We start from the raw sequence: 21,906 nt of genomic DNA, 5'->3' as shown, positions 1-21,906 counted from the left end.
CCCCCATCAGTTTTACTATAAGCATCTCCCAGTTGTGACTTTTTTTTGTATCTGTAGACTGCAAATGGTGTGGCATCTCATGACGAGGAGGAGATAAATGAGTTACAGGAGGACGACAGAGAACTGTTTTCAGATCAGTTAGCCAGTGTTGGCATGTTGGGGCGCATTGCAGCAGAACACTGTATCCCTTTGCTCACAAGGTATAAACACATACTTGCTCAACACTTTTAGAGTATGTTATATGAAGAAATCAATTTTAACCACTGATGTGTGTTGCTGTTAGCTTACTGGAAGACAGGGTCACACGGCTTCATGGGCAGCTCCAGAGACACCAGCAGCACCTCATGGCCTCCTCAGATCCTGACTCAGTCGACCGGAAAGTACTAGACGACCTCTATGAAGACATTCATTGGCTCATATTAGTCTCAGGTTAGTCTTAAAAAAGATCCATAGTGGAAAAAATGAATTTTAGATTTAGTTTAGATATGTATGTATGTATTTTCAGTTGTTTTACTGTTGAAATTACATAAATTTGTTTTTCTGTTTTTCTGCTTTTGAGCTCAATGTAAAACAAGAGCACGCAACCTTGCTCACCAAGTCTAGCTGTATAAAGGGTTGATAATGTTCAAGTGGTTGTATGGGGAAAAACAGTCTCCCTTTTTGGGTGTTTGGACAGGCTACCTCTTAGCAGATGACCCTCAGGGTGAGACACCACTGATTCCCTCTGAGGTGATGGAGTACTCCATAAAGCACTCCACAGAAGTGGACATCAACACCACCCTGCAGATCCTCGGCTCACCTGGAGAAAAAGCCACCTCCATCCCAGGCTGCAACAGGACGGACTCCGTCATCAGGTGAAAAGACTGCAAGCATGGGTTTGTAGAGCATGAGGGAATTTGAAGATGAGATACTAGAGATGTTAAGATATGCATGTTAATGATAAAAAAATATTATGCTCCTTTTGAGTGCTCATAATTTTATTTTTGGGATCTATTAAAATAGATTTACATGCTTCAGTGTTTCCGAAAACAAATTTTTCTCATGTTGTACATCTCTATTCATTCTTTGTTTGAAACGCTCTGTTAGAGCTCCTGTGTCTTTAAACCTGGCCTCCCGATGAGCCCAGTGTGCTCTGATTGGTCAGCTTACCCACTATGTTCTGATTGGTCAACTGCTAGAGCAGTTCTGTCCCTACAAGTTTTATCCCTGACTTGCAGTCTGCAGACAGACCCTTCCCTCCCGAGCAGATGTAAACACCACTCTGGCTATTTTTCCACTGACATCGATTTTGCCATATCAGTTTGAGCCAGAGTCCGATCCTGAAAGTCAGGGCAGCATCTTCTCAACATGGCTACAAAACTGAACAGGCTCTCCTGGCCTTCAGTGGTTGCTGTGTGTTGTGTGAGGGTGTGTCAAGCTTTTATTTTTATTTTGGCCAATTTGTTTCAGTGTGACCCTGATACGTGTGTATTTAAGTGTGTGTGTGTGTGTGTGTGTGTGTGTGTGCGTGTGTGTGTGTGTGTTACAGAGCAAATAATGCTGTTGTTTGTTGCAACTGTGACTAAGTGTTCGTGTGTTTCATGTGTTTCTTTAGCCGACAGTATGAGCTTCATGTGTTAAGAAAAAGAAAAATAAATAAATAAAAAATTGGCCAATTTAGCTGTATAAAAATTTAAATTAACCGCAAAACTCTTAAACGGTGACTTGTGTTAAGTATGCTTTCACCTGGTGCTGGCGTCTTGCTTTGGCATTTGTTCTTTGACCAAATGTTGGCTTTTCTTTCTTTTTTTTTGTATTGAAAATCATGGTGTCATGCTTCAAAAAACATGAGAAATGTGTGTATGGCTGCAGCCTTATGAGTAAATACTTAGATTTGGCAGATTGTGACTGGCTCTGCATTCTCAAGGAAAGGTGGAGTACATGATGTCTGGATAGTGTGTCAGGCACGTATGTCTTTCAGACTGAATTAAGATTTTTAAGAAGTTGTGTTTTCTTCAGTGTGTAGACCAGCGTGATGTCTTTCGTGGAATGTATATGTGCATAGAGCTTAAATGCACATAGTGTGACCTGACTTAAGTGCAACCGGTGTGTAGCTGTCAGCAGCTTAACTATCTCTGTAATGTCAGATGAATGCTATTTTCATGCCAGACAGAGTCTCTAGTGATCAGCTGTTGTGCAGTGGGATTGCTACGGCTGGCTCTTCGCTTGACTTTGTGGTCCACAGAAGCGGCCAGTAAAGTATGCTGTAAGCCTCTGGTTACTTGAGATTTGCCGCGTTCAAAGTCCAGCAGCGGGAAATGGGTCCTGTGTGAGCAGGCGTGGTGCAGCGCGGAGTGTGTGATCCTCCCTGGTAGCCGCAGCTTCTTTGCCCAGCGGGGAATGTCCTGGCCCTGCACCAGCCAGAGCGGCCACGCGAACAGCAGCCCGAGCCTGGCGCCAGCCAAGGCTTTAATGCCACACCCCGCACATTATTCAATTAGAGCCAGGCCAGGTGCTACTCAGAGCTACAGGCAGGGGATAGGAAGAAGTTTGTGAATGGAGGGTAGAGAGGGTTTGTTAGTGTTAAGGGAGATGGTTGAATGATTGATGTTAAATTTTAACAAATCTGGACAGTGAAACACTGTTTAAATGTAACTACATAATTGTATTACTGTAATTATGTGATATAAATACATAATTGCATTTTAAACTTGATATGCATTCTCCTTTGACAGGTTTGGTCCTGCACTTTTGACTTTTTCTGTTTGAAGATCAGTTCTTGCAAAATATCTTGCACACCAACTTTTTTTTTATTTTTTTTATCAAATTCAGGTAATTAAATAATACATGAAAAAACAGGAGTGTATTGTTTGCAATATCACCGCTCTTTAAAAAAATTTTACAATATCACAATATTTATTTTTTTCTGATAAGGTGAAATGGACAAAAAAGTACCAGTGGTGCCACATTCAAAACATACTATTGAAAACTCAGTACATATTATTTTTATTGAACGTCACACACTGCGCTGCACTAAATCCAGTTGAACAGGACTCTCTTTATAATAGATTATGCAATTAGTCAGTGTCCTAACAGTACTAAAATATTTGATATGCTCAGAAAAGTGTATTGTGACAAAATGTGATATCATTTATCACAATAACGATAAATATTGTCCAACCCTATGAAAAAATATCCTCTATCTCTTGTGCAAAGGCAAATGTGACATCTGTTGATCTATTAAAATTTTACAATCTGTACTTCCAGTTTGAGAATTTATCTGCTTGTTCCAATGACCTAGGGGTTAAAATAATTTATATAAATTAAATGCAATTTATTTAAATTAATTAAATGATATATATAATTGTAAATGAATAAAGTAAGAATGATAGTCACTGATGTAAATTGAATCAGCAAGGATAGCTATGATGTCTAAGGATTAAATTTCTTTCTGAGGTTTTTCTTTTTTTGTTTAAGTTGTAAGAAAATAATGGGCTATTTAATAGTTATTAAAATGGCAGGAGACCTTTGTCAAACATCTCAGTATATGTTTTATATTATTTCACATACAGTCAGAAACTGTCAGAGTGATGGTTTTGTTGGAATAGCAGCATAACTGTAGCTTAAGAGTTTCAAAAGATCGATGGAGATGAAGTGTAAATGTGGTGGATGAGTATTGCTGAGTTAGTTGGCTATATTCTGATAGGGCTCCACAAAGGTCTCAGGGCTTTATGTGCAGACCTTTCTGACAGTGTCATAAACAGAGGGGGCAGAACATGGCGTTCTATTATAGGAGAGGATATGGAGGTTGGAGCTCAGACATTGAGAGGATGCCGTGTTGATGAGTTCATGATGGGTTAGGGAATAGGAGAGCTTTTAGAGACAGTAGGAGGACAGGAGAGGGGTGAAGGATTTGGAGAGACAGTAGGTTGGTGGAGGGGGAAGGGGGGGGCTTGGGGTTGGATGGAGGTTAGAGGATTTGGAAAGACAGTGGGCTGAGGGATTGAGTTTCCTAATAACAATGTCCGACCCCGCAGCTCTGAAATGTCAATGGGGTTTTGTTTTTGCAAACAATGTGAAACATTCGGCTGCACTGTGCTGGCCCCACAGTGAAGGGATATCTGTCTTACAGGCCAGTAATCTGCAGTAATCCCTTTCTTGTGTATCCTTCTGTTCTTTCCACTGGAGGTGTGGAAGAACGAAAGAATTTGTTAATGTGGGATTTTGTTGAGTCTTTGAGCATGCAGAAAGAACTGCTGTGGATTCTGTTCCATATCCTCCTCCTGCTGTTTCTTCCTACCTTTCAGGCTTTCTCCTTACTTATTTCCTCTGCACATTAGCCCATCTTCAGAAGTCAGACCACCATATCCCATCCACTAAAAGGGAAAAGAAACCCCACTTTATTAAGACAAGCACTTCACGTTTGTCCTTGTTATTGGTGCCTGTTCTATCCGTTGAGCTGTGCTATGCGACTAGCAAAATTAATTTAAACATGTAATCTGGTCTGTTGTCAAAACCACAGCTTCCATCGTCAGGTAAAAAGACTCTGTAGGCACAAGAGACCATCTGCTAGCATGAGAGAGTTTGAAAATGATAGATCAGGAGTCTTATGAGACACACTGACTGGCTACTTCTTTAAGTGCACCTATCTTGTATCTACACTTTGTCCACTTTTCAACTGCTAGAAAAAATGTGGAATCACCACATGTTGTGGATGTTCCCCCAGGCTTTTACTTTATAGCAAATAAACAAATCACAAAAATTACGTAAAATATTTTCTGTTTAATAGCTGAACTTTCTGGCTTTGTGAAACATGCGTCAAATAAATGAAATACATTTTATTTTAATTAATGACACATTTTTTTCCAGATCATGTAGAGGAAAAAATTATGGTATCACTCAATGTTGAGGGGGAAAAAATATGGAATTACCTTGTAATTTGCATTTCTAAAACAAATACAGACAGAAGTCTAAAAAGCAAATCTGTTTGTGGTGAAAAGGGAGTGTTTACAGACTTTAGAGCTGTTGGACTTGGTTAATTGAAAGAACACATGGCTTCAACAAGTGTCTAAAATTTGGTGCAAGTGTAAACAAAACGGCAAAATGCCTTGAAAATAGAAAAAGCACAACAAAACATGGGCAGAAACAGGAGTCAGTGTTTGTGACAGAACTGTAAGAAATTGGCTGAATGAAATGGGATTTGCATATAGACAAGTCAAACACAAACCAGCACCAACACCTAAACAGAAGACAGAGAGAAGCAATCAGTGTAGATGATTGGATGAAAGTGATATTCAGTAATGGATTATGAATCTGCCTTGGCCACGAAGATGATGCTGGAACTTTTATCTGGTGCTGTTCTAATGAAATGTGTAAAGATGACTGCCTGAATAAAAAATAAATAAATAAATAAAAAATCTAATTTTGCCACTCTTATGATATGGGGTTGCATGTCAGGTTAAGGACCAGTGGAGATGGCAATCATTACCTCAACAGTTAATGCGCAGGTGTGAACTGAAAATTAGAAATTTCTCATTCCTCATTCTTATTCAATACTTTTCTATAACATTATGACCACCTCCTTTTTTCTACGCTCATTGTCCATTTTATCAGCTCCACTTACTATACAGGAGCACTTTGTAGTTCTACAATTACAGACTGTAGTCCATCTGTTTCTCTGCATACTTTGTTAGCCCCCTTTTACTCTGTTCTTCAGTGGTCAGGACCCCCATGGACCCTCACAGAGCAGGTACTGTTTGGGTCCAGCAGCACTGCTGTGTCTGATCCACTCAGACCAGCACAACACACACTAACACACCACTACCACATCAGTGTTACTGCAGTGCTGAGAATGATCCACCACCCAAATAGTACCTGCTCTGTGAGGGTCCATGGGGGTCTTGACCCCTGAAGAACAGGGTAAAAGGGGGCTACAAAGTATGCAGAGAAACAGATGGACTACAGTCTGTAATTCCAGAACTACAAAGTGCACCTATATAGTAAGTGGAGCTGATAGAATGGACAGTGAGCATAGAAACAAGGAGGTTGTCATAATGTTATGCCTAACAGGTGTGATTTATAAAATATATGGATGCGCCTTAAAGAATTCAGGCTGTCATAAAAGCCCGAGGAGGAGCAACAAAGTACCAACTGTGCTTATTTGTTGATGACCCCATCATTTTTTCCTCAACATTGAGCGATTCCATAAATATTTCTTCTACTTAATCTGGCAGACGATATGCTATTAATTAGAGTAATTTCATTTGCAGTGACACTGACAGCAGCACTGCTGTGTCTGATCCACTCGTACCAGTGCAGCACACACTAATACACCACCACCACATCAGAGTCACTGCAGTGCTGAAAATGATCCACCACGCAAATAATACCTGCTCTGTGGTGGTCTTGAGGCAGATTGACCATTGAATGTATGCAGACAAACAGATGGACCACAGTCCATAGTTGTAAAGCTACAAAGTAAATGGACAATGAGTGTAGATGCACATATATGTGTATGAGTGTTGAAGCCAGGTTGTAACTGTACTGAAGCCTCAAACTGCCTATTTAAATATGCTGACTGCTACTGTGCGTGGCAGAATAAGGAATGATGCGGATTGAGTCCTACTTCCACACTAGAGCTTATGAAGATTCTATGCATTTTGCAGCACTTTGTCAGTCCAGTAAATGGGGAGATGGAGTTCAGTTGGAAATACCTGAATATTTGACACAGGAAAAAGATGTTAAACAGTTTATGGAATAGTTAAAACTAGTGTAACTAGCTCCATATGGACAATGTGTCATTTTGCTACTTGCACTGGAAAGAAATGAGGCTGTATTGTCTTCAAAAAGACCTGTATACAACGGTAAAGTAAATTTTAAACAGTAAATTTTTTCCTTTCGTTTCGTTTTTCTTTTCTTTCTTTCTTTTTTTTCTCACTTTCTCACTCCTCTCTCTCTCTCAGATTATTATCTGCAGTGTTGAGGACGTCTGAGGTGGAGTCTCGGGCAACGCGGGCAAGTCTAATTGAGCTTTTGAGTCCTCAGATGGGCAAAGACATTGTGTGGTTTCTGCGACGCTGGGCCAAAACATACCTGTTGGTGGACGAGAAACTGTATAGCCAGGTGAGCGCATAATACTAACACTGTACCAAAAAGGGAGAACACTGATTTTTTGGCAGTACGTATATAGTCATATGCAAAAGTTTGGCACCCAAGTCAAATTGCATGTTTTTGAAAGTACACATCCATGAAGAACCCAATTCTGCACAACTGCTGTTTATTTGCTGAATTTAACATATATTTGGGGGAAAAACATCAAATCCAGCCTGTGTTGTGCCAATACAATGTGTTCTTGTAATCATGATGATTTATGTCGTGAATCACATCTGAGTGTTTTATTTATGTGTCATAAAAAGACCATTGTATAGTAAAGTAACTGACTGATAGTTGTTTGGGGGTCATGTCCTGATCTTATTTAATTTAAACTGTTTATTTTTGCAAACTTTTAATAAAAAGTATATAGCTTTTTTTTTAATGCGGCACTGTTTGCTAGTTCATTTTATATGGTAATGCAGCTCGTGAAGGTCTGTTACCCACCCTTTATGGTGAACTTTTTTCTGTTGTGCTCAGTTTCTGAATTTTCACCTTTTTCACTTCATGCATTCAGATCAGTATGCCACTAAGCACAGCGTTTGGTGCAGACACTGAGGGGGCACAGTGGATTGTGGGGTATCTGCTGGAGAAAGTGATCAATAATCTTTCAGTATGGAGTTCTGAGCCTGAGTTAGCCAATGACACAGTGGAACTACTGGTCACTCTGGTGGAAAAGAGAGAAAGGTAGGTGTTTTGAGTACTTGAGTGGAGGAGGTTGAGTACTTGAGTGGAGGAGGAATGTGTGATAATTATGTGGCTAACTGGTCAACAGTTCCATAAAGCTGTTAGTTACTAAAAAACAGGTTGTCTGTTGAAATGTTTGAGACTTCAGTTGATGGAGTGTTTTCTTTTTGCACCACCTGTTGGTGAACTGGTGGTATTGCTCTGAAGAGCATTAGTGAAAACCAAATCAAAAATCTCTGCCATCCTTCTGTTCCTTTGTCCATCAGTTTACTTGTTCATGAAATGCTGTACTAAATTTGAATTGAGGCTTCTAGTGGTTATAGTAGTTCCAAAGAGCTTGGCTGTGGAGACTGAGAGGTTCAGAAAATACTGTGTAACCTGGGCTGCATGCACTGCAACAAATATCTAAAAATATTAAAATTAGATATCTAAAATGTAAAACATGTTTGATGGTGTTATTGATTGATTGGTAAATTCATTGCAGTTGCCCTTGTGTAAGAACAGAAAAATATACATTTCATTCGATTTATACAAGTTTCAAGGTTCACGGTTCATGTGAGGAGTGCTTTTACTCATTAAATCCTCCAGATTGACAAACTCCTTTTCCAGTCGGCTAGGAAATGAGTTAGCTGTTTCTGTTGTTCACACAAACAATAGCTTTTTTTTTGGAATGTTTTATTACAATTGACAGAACCTGAGCCATGTTATACCAGTGAGCATATACGTACAGCCAGAAAGAACCATTTACAAGTTTTACAAAAATGTAACATCTTGTGACATTAAACTGCTGTAGTTGATTTACTGGCAGCTTGAAGAACACCTCATGTATGATCTCTAAACAAAAGTGGTTACATTTAAAGAACATTTTGAATGTGTGTGAGTACCTCATACCTGTAATGTAGTTGGGGTAATTAAAGAAAATGATGGCGCATATGATCTTCCTCATTCTGCCATGTTCAGTAATGTTATTTAGCTTTATTTTTAACAAAGCTTTGTGAATCACCTGGTCACGTATTCAAACTTATGTCTTCTGTTTCTGTCCAATCAGGGCAAACATTGTGGTACAGTGTGAGAATTGGTGGAATCTGGCCAAGCAGTTTGCAAGCCGAAGTCCTCCCCTTCACCTGCTGTCCAGCCCCATCCAGCGCACCCTAATGAAGGCCCTGGTTCTTGGAGGTTTTGCACACATGGACTCCGATACGAAACAGCAGTACTGGGCAGAGGTGTGCATACCAGCTCTCTGGCATTCTGCTTTAAAGTGTGTGATGCCTGGGTACCGTGTGGTCAGATTAAACATTATAAAATGAGACCCAGTAATCAAACCAACCAAACCAGTCACGAGCAACAGAAAGGTTTTCCCTAATTCTGTTTCTGGACCTGCCTCTTTTCTGTCCCAGGTGTTGCACCCACTCCAGCAGCGCTTCCTGAACCTTATAAACCAGGAGAACTTTGCTCAGATCTGTCAGGAGGAGGCAGTGAAGCAGGAGATTGTGGCCACTCTAGAAGCACTTTGTGGCATTGCAGAGGCTACACAGATAGATAACGTGGGCTCCCTCTTCAGCTTTCTCATGGATTTTCTGTCTAGCTGCATTGGCCTTATGGAGGTCTACCAGAACTCTCCAGAAACCGTAAACCTCATCATTGAGGTGTTTGTGGAGGTGGCCCATAAGCAAATCTGTTACCTGGGAGAGGTGTGTTACATTAGATTATGAGTGTAAAATTTGCAGATGCTTGAATATCATACAATGTCTGTAACTGAGAGATCCTAAATAGCTATGTGTGTCTCTTCCCCTCCAGACTAAGTCTATGAAACTGTATGAGGTGTGTCTGACGCTGCTGCAGGTCTATTCTAAGAATAACCTGGGCCGTAAGAGGCTTGACGTGGCGGCAGAGGAAGACCAGTATCAGGACCTGCTGCTTATCATGGAGCTCCTCACCAACCTCCTTTCCAAAGAGTTCATTGACTTCAGTGACACAGGTAAGAGCATTAAGGAAGGGTATGAAACACTCATAGATTATCTTTCAGTGCAGGAATGTTTCATGTTACCAGCATGTTTACATGAGCTGAGGTGCCTGTGTTTGTGAATTAGATGAGGTGTTTCGGGGGCAGGAGCAGAGTTCTGGAGCTGGTCGCACGGTATCAGCTGCTGATGTAGTGCTGTTTGGGGTTAATATTGTGCTACCCCTCATGTCTCAGGACCTTCTAAAAGTAAGTCTGTGACCTCACATCAATAACAATTTTGGTCTGTGATTTGACATTTTTCCATAGACACATCATGTTAAAAAGTATGTAGACACCTGCTCGTCCAATGTTTCTTGTGGAATAAACAGTATAATAGATATATCCTTTTGTTTTCTAATATACATCATGCGTGTGTCCGATGATTATAACTTAACTGCTGTTCACATCCTGAAACAAGTGTTGTTGACCACATGAAATTATGAGGACACATGCTTTTTTTCAATTAATTTACATTGTAATCAGTGAACTTCAAGATTTTCTTGTTTTTTTTTTCCTGGTGACAAAGTTACAGAGACAATATTTTATAGTTGCGAGTATTTTGCAGTTGTGTTTTGCTTGCTGTTGTTTTATGGCTAATAGTGTTTAATGAATTAGAATTGGGCATTGTGAATTGTGCCACTGTTCAGTCTATGACCAAAGGTTTGTAATTTATTATTTGTTGGCCAATATTTCAGTGCATCCAGATAAATTACACTATTAAGCTAACATTACACTGTTCTGTTTTTGTACATAACTTTTTGCTTGTGTTATTTCAGAAATGCTTAAGTATAGACTTACACTCCAAAAAAGTATGACTGTATAAAATCTCTTTTGCAGTTCCCTTCCCTGTGTAACCAGTACTATAAGCTCATCACATTCATCTGTGAGATTTTCCCTGAGAAGATCCCACAGCTACCAGAGGAGCTCTTCAAGAGCTTAATGTTCTCTTTGGAATTGGGCATGACCTCGTATCCTCTCACTAATTAGTAGAGAACCTTCACTTCTACTTCTGACCAACTGTTAATAATTGAAGCCTTGCTGCACTGCCTGTTAAGTAGTGGGTTGCTGCATGTGGAGGACTTGGGGAATGTTTGAGTGTGATGTGCCTATATATGATAGTGTCTGGGGAGAGCGTGACAGATGGTGGATTGCCATTGTTATTTATTGTTGATATTAATTACAGTTAATGGTTTGGTGATGATGCTGTCAGAAGATTTTGGTCGTTTTGTAGCTTTTACCTTAACATATGTTGCGCAGGATGAGCTCAGAGATTAGCCAGTTGTGTCTGGAAGCTCTGTCCCCATTGGCTGAGCAGTGTGCAAAGACACAGGAGAAGGACACCCCCTTATTTATTGCTACTCGACATTTCCTCAAGGTGAGCGTCTTTTAATCATCACCCTTGAAGTCTTACTATGTTGTAGTCGTCAGAAACTTGTACCCCTTTTTCTCTCTCTACTGCTTCATCTCCAGCTGGTGTTTGATATGCTGGTACTGCAGAAACATAACACTGAAATGACTGTGGCAGCTGGAGAAGCCCTCTACACCCTTGTGTGCCTGCATCAAGTAAGTGTTGCAGTTGAACAGAGACTCATATACCACTTAACTAAAATGAACCATCAGAATTTGCAAATAGTTTGTCGAGCTTTAATAGAATTAAGTGAAAATCAGCATAGGCACATGCTGTCCAAAAGTTTGTAGCTATCTGCTTGTCCAGCGTTTCTTTTGAAATACATCCTTTGTGTGTCCAATGATTATAACTTAACTGCTGTTCACATCCTGAAACAAGTGTTGCTGACCACATGAAGTTATGAGGACACATGCTTTTTCATTTAGATTTATGAATTTCCATAGTAATCAGTGAATTCTGTGATTTTCAGAGGTTCCCCACCACCAAGCTGTGGGTCGTTTGATACTGGGCTAACAGTGCAGTGGTGAACAGAGGGAGTTAGTAGTTCAGTAACTGTCGAGCTCTGCTATTTCTATTAACATTGTATTTTATTTAATTCTTTCTAGTATTTTACTGTAATTAATAAATAGGCCCAAATATGCCTGTGACACATCTCTATGTGAAGAAGTCAATACAAAGAAACTGACATCATTTGCAAAATTTTTATTGGGGCTGCCAACCACAGAAAAACTCCAATGGAGGCTAGAATGAAAATGATACAAAGATGAGGGGAAAAATTATCAAAAAATAAGGCTATTGGGACATAAAAGACTGGCTTATTATCACTGTGGAGGCTAGTCCGAAATCAGCAAGAAGTGAATGGGCTGATGAAGTTGTTTGTTTTCTTTGTCATTTGGAAACAAAACATTCCTTGATAACAGCAAAACATAGGCTAATTGTACACTCCCCTCCATTCCCCTGTCAGTCCATCCAAAACATTGTGGACTGTGGTTCGGTCCACATTGTTAGTAAGGCTGGGAACCCCTGAACTAGATAACATTGTATTGTGCAGAAGAACTGTTTTGAGTCTCTTGTTCTGTGTGTCAGGCGGAATACTCTGAGCTGGTGGAGACTCTGCTCTCCAGTCAGAGAGATGCTGTGATCTACCAGCGCCTCGCCGATGCCTTTAACACCCTCACCGCCAGCAGCACTCCTCCAACAATGGACCGCAAACAGAAAGTGGCCTTCTTGAAGAGCTTGGAGGAGTTCGTGGCCAATGTCGGAGGGTTGCTATGTGTCAAATAACCACTGCCTCCAACTTCCTCTCCTCGCTGCCTCCTCATTCCCACCTCTCTACCGCCTATGGAGAAGCCCAGCAGAACTGCACTGTTGGAGCAGAGCACTGATATCAGGTCATCTGAGATGTTGCTCTCATTCTCTCTTGTCCTGGGCCTCCTAGCACACATGCCTGTTGGAAGCAGAGGAGGGGGACGTTGGGGAAAGCAGAGAGGGAATGACTCCTTCATATTCATCTCAGTCCAAGCTGATCAGCATTTGCTTTGCCAGTGGGAGGTCCTCAGATGAACTTATAAAGGTTAGGGGGGTAACCTTTTTGACAGATTCTCCTCCTCTCTCGACAAACACTCACTTAATGCCTCTCCTTGAGTGCCTTTGTATTTTGTTTGTCATGTCTCAGATCCAGCTGTCTGTACGGCAATGAGTAGAACTGTCTTAACTGCAAAGCCTATACTCACATCAAGTGTTGGCTCTTCTAGCTGTCACCGCCTTTGCTGTAGGACTCTTGATAATTTACTCATTTACATGGGAGCAGTTCTTTCATTTCAGTGAAACGCTTGAATACGGGTAGCGATCAGCAAGAAAATAGGATGACAAGTTGGACTGAAAACATGCTCTGGTCATATGGTCATTAAAAAAACTCATTTAGGCTTTAAATAGACCTTTTTTTAAAAAAAAAAATATATATATATATATATATATATAACTTCTGTACCGGTGTCTGCAGCCCCAAGACAGTACTGAAGATGTTCAGGTGAGAAGTTCAAGACCGGGGTCTTCCAATACCATGCCATTTTAATGTGCCAGCATGGTCTTAAATGCTTAGGTTATACCATTGCTTATTTTTTACCATAAAAAAGCAGAAGTGAAAGCAGTTGAGGTGCAATCCCTATAAGTGGGTAAATTATCTAGAACCCTGTAGAAGGTGTAGCTAGAGAAGCCTTAGGAGATCTAGACTAGTAAATACTTTGAGCGCTGATCGTCATTGCCTGATGTGAGAAGCCTTTCTTGCTCCTAAAATGTGGGAAAGCAGTCACAGAGAAAAACCAAATCATTTTGTGTTTATTAAGGGTGTACATATATTTTCAAAAAGAAAAAATGGAAAAATGTATGTTTCAAAACAAAAAGGACTGAAGTTTTATAAAATTGTAGATTACAGACATTGCAGCTTTTTATGACTTCACCTGAAGGTAAAAGGGGCTGTTTGTTCTTTATGATCACTTTGTAGTTTTACTCTTTGCCATCATTTCTGCCCATCATAGTCATTCTAAAAAACCTTTACAGAAATCTGTAGGTCTGATGAAATTTTGATAGACATTTCCAACAAACACATGGGGCCACGTTTGCCCCCTTGCTTTTATTTTTCTACTCTTGTATTCTTTTGGTGCAACACACACAAACTAGCACATGCACACACCCAAAACAATTGTTAAGCAGCAGAGTGGGCTAACATTGCTGTAGCAATAAAATACCAAAAATTACAGAAGTCAGTTTTTTTTTCCTCAGTTGTTTAGCACTAATCCTGATTTTTTGTTTTTTTTTTTGTTTTGTTTTGTTTTTTTTGGGGTTTTTTTGGGGGGGAATGCCTAAAATGTAATGTAAAATGTACATAAACTTATTATATAAAACATGTCTTGTGTCTTGTATTTTCTTTCACCTCTTCAGACTGTTCCTCTGGCCAACTCTGATTTATGAAAGGTTTTGTAGCAGTGCAGTGTATCTGTATGTATGTTTGGTGAAATATGTAAATGAAGTTAGGCTGTAGCTGTTATGAAACTGTTGCGTTTTAAAATGTGTCTGTGTAAATTACCTTACATTGGATTGAGCTAGGTCAGTTTGACGTCAAGTGAAAGTCTGTGTCATATAACTTACCCAGACATTGTGTTTATAGTATGTTCTAATATACTTACCTTTAAAATAGATTTTGTCCTAAAGGTGGTGGAGGGACTGTGCTCAGACTGTCAATCGCTTTCAGTGGGTATTTTCAAGTATGTATTCCTGCAGGCTAGACCAACTCCAAATAGGTGGGACTTAGAATGGGTCGGTCTGAGCACCAAATGGGTCTGCTCCCCCTATCAGTTTGGCTCTCCTAAAAATAAAGATTCCCCTGGACAAAAAAGACGAAATTAAGGCTACAGAACAGAATGACTAAACTACACTCAGACGTGCCCCGACGCCACAATGTAAATAGTTTTATATACATCAAGTATGAAACATTATGCTTGAAATTGCAGTATTTTCTGATGTAAAAACGAGTCTTGTCTGATCTTTTCCATCTTTGATGTGACTTACAACTCGTCTAGGTGAGAGGTAGTGTGGCATGATGAATAAAAAATGTTATGATCTCACGAGCTCTTTGTTGACCGGGGCTAAAGGATTAATTTAATGAAATAATATGAAAAAAAAAATTGCTGTCGGTGAAACATGAATTTGTTTCTGATGAATGACAAGAGAAACATATCGGCATCGCGTCATCACGCAGCTTAGACCCTCATCTATAAATGATTAACTTATTGTAACGTTACTTACTTTTTGTCTGAAAAAAATCCTAAGAGGAAAGAATGATATTAAGCTATGGATCAGACTCGGATGTAGCCCATTTAATTGCTCTACGTTTCAGATTATTTAAAAAATCAAATGGTCATCGCGATTTGTTCATGTATTTCGTGCACAGACGATACAAAACATACATTAATCAGCAGCTGTTTTAGAGCCTGCAGGAGCACCGGATTTGTGCCACAGAAATCACAACAAACTTCTCAACAACCCAATCGCGAAGCACTCCGAGTTATGCCCCGTCCATTTTGAGATATGCCCCCCCCCCAATTTGGAGATATGCCCCTCCCTTTGGAAGGTCTTCCAGTATGCAGTAATACGCTACTCGGTATTCTCACTGTTATGTCCTATGAAGCGATAAAACAGTCAGAACCCTCAGCAAAGCGAATCATAGCTGATTAATGCCAAATTAAACATACAGGCTGTTGGACTCGACTGATGACGTTTTTGGGGCTGATGGGTTCCGCAGCTTTCAGCAGAGCTCACTGTAGAGTTGACTTTCACTGGTAGAGTCGATTTTCACTGTACAGTCGACTTTCACTGGTAGAGTCGTTTTTCACTGGTAGAGTCGATTTTCACTGGTAGAGTCGACTTTCACTGTAGAGTCGACTTTCACTGGTAGAGTCGATTTTCACTGTAGAGTCGACTTTCACTGGGAGAGACGATTTTCCGATTCCAGACGTTTTGGGAATCGAGTATGGAGTTAGTTTTGTGCCAAATGTTTGAGAGAAGATCCTGATATTTGAGAGAGGAATGTTCCGGTTTGAGAGGACAGCGCTGCTCTGAGCGCAGCTAATGAACTTGAACGCACTTGTCAGCACGAAGTTCGCAGGTAAACGTCCTCGGATTTGCTCAACAAAACACTGGTTTCATTCAGAACTTGAAAATCTGCACGTGCGCACAAATCATTTCTGCTCTCAGCTCCGCAGCGCGCGCTCAACTTTCACATCTGCTCGCTGTAAAATGTCTGAATGTTTGTGCCAAAACTCCAGCCAATCAGAGCTGCCGAGGGGCGGTTCCTGCCAGCGCACCAATCATGGCGTCTTTTCTTAAGCAGCTTTATGCCAATTGGTGCGTTCGTGGATGTGGTATTGAGTCGGCTAGTGTGCTTGTAGCCTCGACATTAGATAGATGGTTTATGGCTTTCTAGTATCAAATTCATAGAAATGATTTATCAGTAATACTCATCATAAATAATAACGTATTAATATAACTAACATTGGTAGCTCGGCCATTTGTTCCCTACCAGAGGCTTAACGGTAGCTAACTTCAAATAGCTTAACATTAATCGACTAAGCTGACGTTAGCAAGCTTCCTTTGACTGTAGCTAACAGTGTCCAACTGTGTTCTACTGAACTCTCTTATAGCGCTTGTCTTCATAGGCTCATCTTGTTAATCCTGTATATTTATCTTCTATAGTGGCGTCATCAAAAAAACAATACTGATGTCGTACAGTTTTATATGCGCGAGAACAGACAGTGGATGTCGCGAGATGGCAGCGAAACACTTTTGGAGAGGCGCTGAAACCAAACACGAAACAAAGGATTTGAATATTCTTCATCTTCTAAATGGTTTTTGTTCATATTTTCAGGTAAAGTGGTGCGATGTTTTAAAAAAAAAACAACACCGCATAAAGTTTGAGTTACGTTTACGTTATGTTTACGTCACGTCTTCTGTAAGTTTATTGGTTGATTGTAAAGCAGATATCTGATTACTTCACCACAGACACGACTCAGAAATCTGAAGTACTGTTAACTCCGTACAGCTAGACTAGCCGTGATAGCTGAAGTTAGAAAAGATCCAGACAAGCCAACCTCTCCTTCATTCACTGAGCAGAAAATAACCTATGGGGCTTATATCTTACGGAACAGAGAATCAAGACCGTTATTACAGGAATCGACTTAAGAAGGTCTGTCACTGAGCAGCTCTGCTCGCGCAGACACTCGGAGCGCACGTGGGAATTTTCACTACGAGAGTTTGTCCCTTAACGTCTGCCGTAGTTGACAAAACGTGCAAGACTGAAAACTGGCTAACTGCTAGTTACCGTTCCTGATGCCCAGACTGTGACAGTTGCCTGGGGCAGGCGTATTTGTTTTATATTACGGTAAGCTGTATTTCAATGTCCATTTAAATTTCTCCCAATTTCCACACTGACATTAGTTTATTAATCAGGGCAGAGCTGTGATGCCTTAGCCAGTCTTGCTAACTTCGAGATTCAGCACTGAATTTTCGCTTCAAGTCCACACAGAGCTGAGAGTCACATTGTATCTCCAAAAATATCCAGACTCTCCTTCTAATCGGTGAATTCAGTTACTTTAATTCGCTCTCATTACTGACACAGGCGTCCAACTGCCCACACACAGTTTGTATAATCGCCATAGAAAAGCATCGCCAATAGAATGAGACGCTCTGGAGCAGCAGCACATAAACCTAAGTTCTCCGTCCAGTACCTTTGGGATGAGTTGGAGTGGGGTTTGTGATCCAGAACTAATCATCCAACATCAGTATCTGACCTCACTAATGCACTTGTGGCTGAATTCAATCATATCCTCACAGCAATGTTCCCATATCTAGTGTAAAGTCTTCTCAGAAGAGCAGAGGCTGTCACTACATCAAAGAGGGTCAAGCTCTCTATTAATACTATTGATTTTAGAAGAAAGGTGGAATTAGCAGGTGTCTACAAACTTTTGGACATGTAGTATACTTGCTGTGCTGTCTCTGAAATGTTTATCTGCTCTCTGTAGAGTTTCTCCTTACCATGAGTGACAGCGACGATGACGTCCCTCAGCTTTCAGCTGCTACTCTTGCAGCTCTGCAGGAGTTTTATGCTGAGAGAATGACTGAAACAAAGCAGGAACAGCCAGCAGTGACGGACAGCTACACCGTCGGTTCCGTCAAAGAGGACTGGGTACATGCATGCTGTTTAATGTCTTTAGTGTTTAAGTTCAGTAGGTGGCTAAAGAGCTTATATTAGTGATTACTAATTGACTGACTAAACTAGCCGTTTGTTGTCACCATAACCAGCATATGAGCCAGTTTTGGTACAGTGATGAAACAGCTGCCCGCTTAGCTGAGGAAGCCATCCGGCAAGCAGGAAAACAAGGGAGGTTGGTTATTTTTACAGAATTTCTCTTTTGAGTATGATCTGTGTGCAGTACTGTTCTCTACTAGGCAGTGACTTATAACCTAATTTATTTCATTCAGATCTGCTCATCTAGAATAGTGGTCTTCACTTCCAGTCCTTAAATTCATCTTCCAGTCCTGGATTTTATGATTACTGATAGCTATGACACCAGGTGGCCAATCATTTACAGTTCACTACCAGTGATTACAAAATCCAGGGCTGGATTCAAGATCCAGAGACCCCTAATCTAGAGTGTACCATCCTAATCAACATACATTTCTGTTTGCTCTAACCTGCAGGATAGCCTGTGTCAGCACACCTAGTGTGTATCAGAAGCTGAAGCAGCTGGAGTCCCAGAGAGAAGATGAGTCACACTGCGTATCATCCGTCCTCTTTGAATTTGACCGTCGATTCGCAGCTTATGGCAACGAGTTTGTCTTCTATGACTACAACAACCCACTGTGTTTACCTGAACACGTCCTTCCACAGAGCTTTGATGTTGTGATTGCAGACCCTCCCTACCTGTCAGAAGAGTGCCTCAGCAAGGTGGCACTGACTGTGAAATACTTGACCAAGGGCAAAATCCTGCTTTGTACAGGTTGGTGGAAGCCACAATACGCAACAAAAAATCCATATTTTCATATTTCATTATTGCTATTACCTTAATGTCTTTGGAGATGTACATTGTTGGTGATACATACGTTGGTGGTACATTTTTTGGTGATTAAAAATGGTACCTTGACATTTTGAAACTACATTTCTGTGATGTGTTATTTGTGTGAAGGTGGGAAAAAGTGGCAAGTTTAGATATAGTGAATTTTAAAGACTCACACAAAGTCAGAAAATTCATTGTCTGATTCATGCTTTGTGTTTGTCTGATTTCAGGGGCTATCATGGAGGAACATGCAGGGATACTCATGGGCTTGAAGATATGCAGTTATCTACCAAAACACAGTCACAACCTTGCCAATGAATTCCGATGCTATGTTAACTATGAGTCAAGCCTCCTCTCCTAAGGGGTAGGTTTGGAATAGGACCTTAAAACATTTAGGGTGTGATTACAGAGTTACTCTACACATGTGGAATGAACAGCATGCAGACAAATTGGTCATTTATTCGCAATGGATGATTTTGTCTGGAATATCATATCTATTTTTAATGATTTTTCTTCCAAACTATATGGAGCTGCTTTTGTCTTTATTGGTTATTCATAACTTGTACATATTTAAAAAAAAATGGCTTTTGTAAACAGTCTACACTGTATGCAAGCAAATAAAGTTATTATACATAATACAGATATTTAGGCCATCACTGGGAAAATAAATTGCTACTGCATTTTTGCTTTTTATGCAATAATTAAATAATACACATCAAGAGCCTACCTTTATCCTGCAAGGATAAAACACTATATAAATTCTTTAGCAGCACAATACTAGGAATGTCAAAATAGATTAGATCACAACTGAACAAAGGTATCCCACAGGAGACCACATGCTCTGCACAGTTTAAAGCCACATCATTCACTTAATGATCTAGTTCTTGGACTGAATCCTGTGCGTCTGGAGTTGGGAAAACACTGTAGGGGCTTCCAGGATAGGAGTTGCAAAATATTACTTTAAATGTTTGGCCTAGAAGCACCACAGGCTTTATTGGTTTAGTCATTTCAGTTTGTCCGTTTCTTGGCCTTGCTCTGTTTACTGCTGAGGCTGTGTGTGTCTTGCAGTGCTGGCACACAGGTGCAGCCCACTGGCACAGACACGTAGCTCTCGATGTAGGAGTGTCGCCCCCCCAAACAGGAGCCTGTTCGCTTCAGAACTGCTGTGGGGATGTAGACTGGCACACTGCGGAACTGCTCACTCTCTTCACCGTTCGGACCAGTCAGGCAACCCCTACACAGACAGTAGGCCTCTGGGAGAGACCGGGGATACCTCGCTGGGTCATGGTTGATCCTTCAATCAAAGAAAATGGAATTTAATCACCTTCTAATAAATACAGTTCTGTGACTTGGTTGGATTCAGGCATTCTAGGACATTAGATCATGTGAAATGAAATGTGTTATGTGGTAAAATATCAGAATCATTTTATACAGCCCTATGTGTCCAGTACAGGAAATAGTTTTGGCATACACTACAGCAGGGATGTCCAATCTTATCCACAAAGGGCCGGTGTGGCTGCAGGTTTTCACTCAAAACAAGCTGGAGCACACCTGATTCTGTTTGTTTAATGCTGGACTCCAGCCCTCCAGGACCAGAACCGAATACCCCTGGTACAGATGCTGAACAATAAAGCCTTTTTTTCCTCCTTTAATTTACCACTAAAATTACTTTGGTAGGCTTTTGGTAGTCTGTCAGCTGAAAGTGGAACAAATAAGCTTTATATTACCTGATGGCCTAAAATAGCTGAATCCAACCTGTAATGAGGTGATTTGGACAGGCTGGTATAGGAATGCTGAAGGGGGGTTGCACTATATGACCAAAAGTTAGTAGACACCTCTTCATTTTACGTTTCGTTTGAATCAGCTGTATTAATGGGACCCACTGGCTGCAGCAACAGCCTCTACCCTTCTAAGAAGGTTTAACACTAGATGTTTGAACATTGTTGTGAGAATTTGATTGCATTCAGTCACAAGTGCATTAGTGAGGTTTGATACTGATGTTGGATTACGAACGGCTCTCCATCCCAGAGCTATTCAGTGGTGCTGAATTATAACTCCAGAGCACACAATTCCACTGCTCCACAGCCCAGTGCTGGTGGGTTTTATACCTTTCTAGCAATTGGTATTGGGCATGGTAAACTTAGGCTGCTGCATAGTGTCCCTTTCTTCTCACAGTTCTTCAAGCCGAGCGCGCAGCTCATCGCCGGTGTCGGCTACAGCTGCAATTGGCGCATCTTAAAGTAGCTGATCTCACTAATTAGAAGGGGTGTCTAGATACTTTTGGACATGCAGTGTATTTTCATGTCTGCGTAGTACCTGTACGCCCACGGAGAAAGGCTGAGGAGATTGACGGGAGTGCGCGAGACTCCGTTAGGACTCCGGCGTGCCGTTGAAGGGCAGCTCAGGTTCTGAGTACCCGGGACGAGCTGCAGTGTGTGACTGAAAGCGCTCAGGACCCCCACCGACATGCGCCCAAACATCTGCTCCAGAAGCTCCTCGGGCAGGCCAGCGCACGGACGTGTCCTCCACGCTCTCCTCCTCACCTTCATCCCATTCAGTCCCTCCGCGCTCCACACCAACACCAGCAGCAACAGCGACAGCGAGACGAAGCGGCCAGCGCGCATATTCACTCAGAGTCCCAGATCGAGGGATCGCAGCTGTAAGCAATAGTTAACGCAACTCACGCAAGCTCTTCTCCTCCAGATGTTGCACAAAGCTTTTACTTCGCTCGTCGGCCTGTGGGTCGGTAGCCTGCATTAGATACTATGATAATTATTGAATGAATGCTGTCTATTAATGCTGTATGGAGTGTCCTTTTCCAAAGCCTGTGCTCGTATGGCTGTGGGAAAATTCCCCACACTCCTGTGAGTTTGTGTGGGTGGCGTCATCTGCGATGATCAGGCCAAGTATTTAAGGGAAAGTTTAGAGAGCGACGGAGAATCCTGGATCCTCTTGGTTACTGTCTGTTCACAAACACACTGAGAAAACGGGCTGTGCACTAATGTAATTAAACTTTAATCTTGTGAATCAAAACATTAACGTTTCAAATAACACAAAGCAAAATAAATGAA

General features: G+C 41.0%; 3 protein-coding genes across 3 annotated transcripts in view; 2 read left to right on the top strand and 1 right to left on the bottom strand.

The window, feature by feature from the left end:
- Window positions 1–12,509, top strand: part of xpo4 (exportin 4) — a 36,532-nt gene extending 24,023 nt beyond the window's left edge. The window contains exons 11-23 of the mRNA XM_036558893.1: window positions 58–200; window positions 284–429; window positions 677–854; window positions 6,942–7,101; window positions 7,646–7,815; window positions 8,864–9,038; window positions 9,213–9,506; window positions 9,613–9,793; window positions 9,906–10,024; window positions 10,655–10,785; window positions 11,075–11,192; window positions 11,288–11,380; window positions 12,312–12,509. Coding sequence (XP_036414786.1) covers window positions 58–200; window positions 284–429; window positions 677–854; window positions 6,942–7,101; window positions 7,646–7,815; window positions 8,864–9,038; window positions 9,213–9,506; window positions 9,613–9,793; window positions 9,906–10,024; window positions 10,655–10,785; window positions 11,075–11,192; window positions 11,288–11,380; window positions 12,312–12,509 — 2,106 coding nt within the window. The remainder of the gene's footprint in view (window positions 1–57; window positions 201–283; window positions 430–676; window positions 855–6,941; window positions 7,102–7,645; window positions 7,816–8,863; window positions 9,039–9,212; window positions 9,507–9,612; window positions 9,794–9,905; window positions 10,025–10,654; window positions 10,786–11,074; window positions 11,193–11,287; window positions 11,381–12,311) is intronic.
- Window positions 12,510–16,788: 4,279 nt separating this feature from the next.
- eef1akmt1 (EEF1A lysine methyltransferase 1) lies at window positions 16,789–19,477 on the top strand. Its single transcript, XM_036558665.1, has 5 exons — window positions 16,789–17,160; window positions 17,801–17,964; window positions 18,081–18,163; window positions 18,480–18,778; window positions 19,066–19,477. Exons 2-5 carry the CDS (start codon window positions 17,815–17,817, stop codon window positions 19,194–19,196), a joined length of 663 nt encoding a protein of 220 aa, XP_036414558.1. The 5' UTR covers window positions 16,789–17,160; window positions 17,801–17,814; the 3' UTR covers window positions 19,197–19,477.
- Window positions 19,478–19,552: 75 nt separating this feature from the next.
- On the bottom strand, window positions 19,553–21,768 carry il17d (interleukin 17d). The gene is made up of 2 exons (XM_036558783.1): window positions 21,152–21,768; window positions 19,553–20,129 (listed from the first exon to the last, which is right to left on the bottom strand). Exons 1-2 carry the CDS (start codon window positions 21,457–21,459, stop codon window positions 19,844–19,846), a joined length of 594 nt encoding a protein of 197 aa, XP_036414676.1. The 5' UTR covers window positions 21,460–21,768; the 3' UTR covers window positions 19,553–19,843.
- Window positions 21,769–21,906: the final 138 nt, after the last annotated feature.

This window comes from Colossoma macropomum, unplaced genomic scaffold (assembly GCF_904425465.1).
Source record: "Colossoma macropomum unplaced genomic scaffold, Colossoma_macropomum, whole genome shotgun sequence".
Taxonomy (NCBI): domain Eukaryota; kingdom Metazoa; phylum Chordata; class Actinopteri; order Characiformes; family Serrasalmidae; genus Colossoma; species Colossoma macropomum.
Note: the sequence above shows the minus strand (reverse complement) of the source record. Positions and strands in the feature narration are given on the sequence as shown.

Coding starts and splice junctions, on each gene's coding strand:
- eef1akmt1 (XM_036558665.1), top strand. CDS start 17,815: ATGAGTGACAGCGACGATGACGTCCCTCAGCTTTCAGCTGCTACTCTT. Junction 17,965..18,080: donor GTTCCGTCAAAGAGGACTGG/GTACATGCATGC, acceptor CACCATAACCAG/CATATGAGCCAGTTTTGGTA. Junction 18,779..19,065: donor CAAAATCCTGCTTTGTACAG/GTTGGTGGAAGC, acceptor GTCTGATTTCAG/GGGCTATCATGGAGGAACAT.
- il17d (XM_036558783.1), bottom strand. CDS start 21,459: ATGCGCGCTGGCCGCTTCGTCTCGCTGTCGCTGTTGCTGCTGGTGTTG. Junction 20,130..21,151: donor CTTTCTCCGTGGGCGTACAG/GTACTACGCAGA, acceptor CTTTGATTGAAG/GATCAACCATGACCCAGCGA.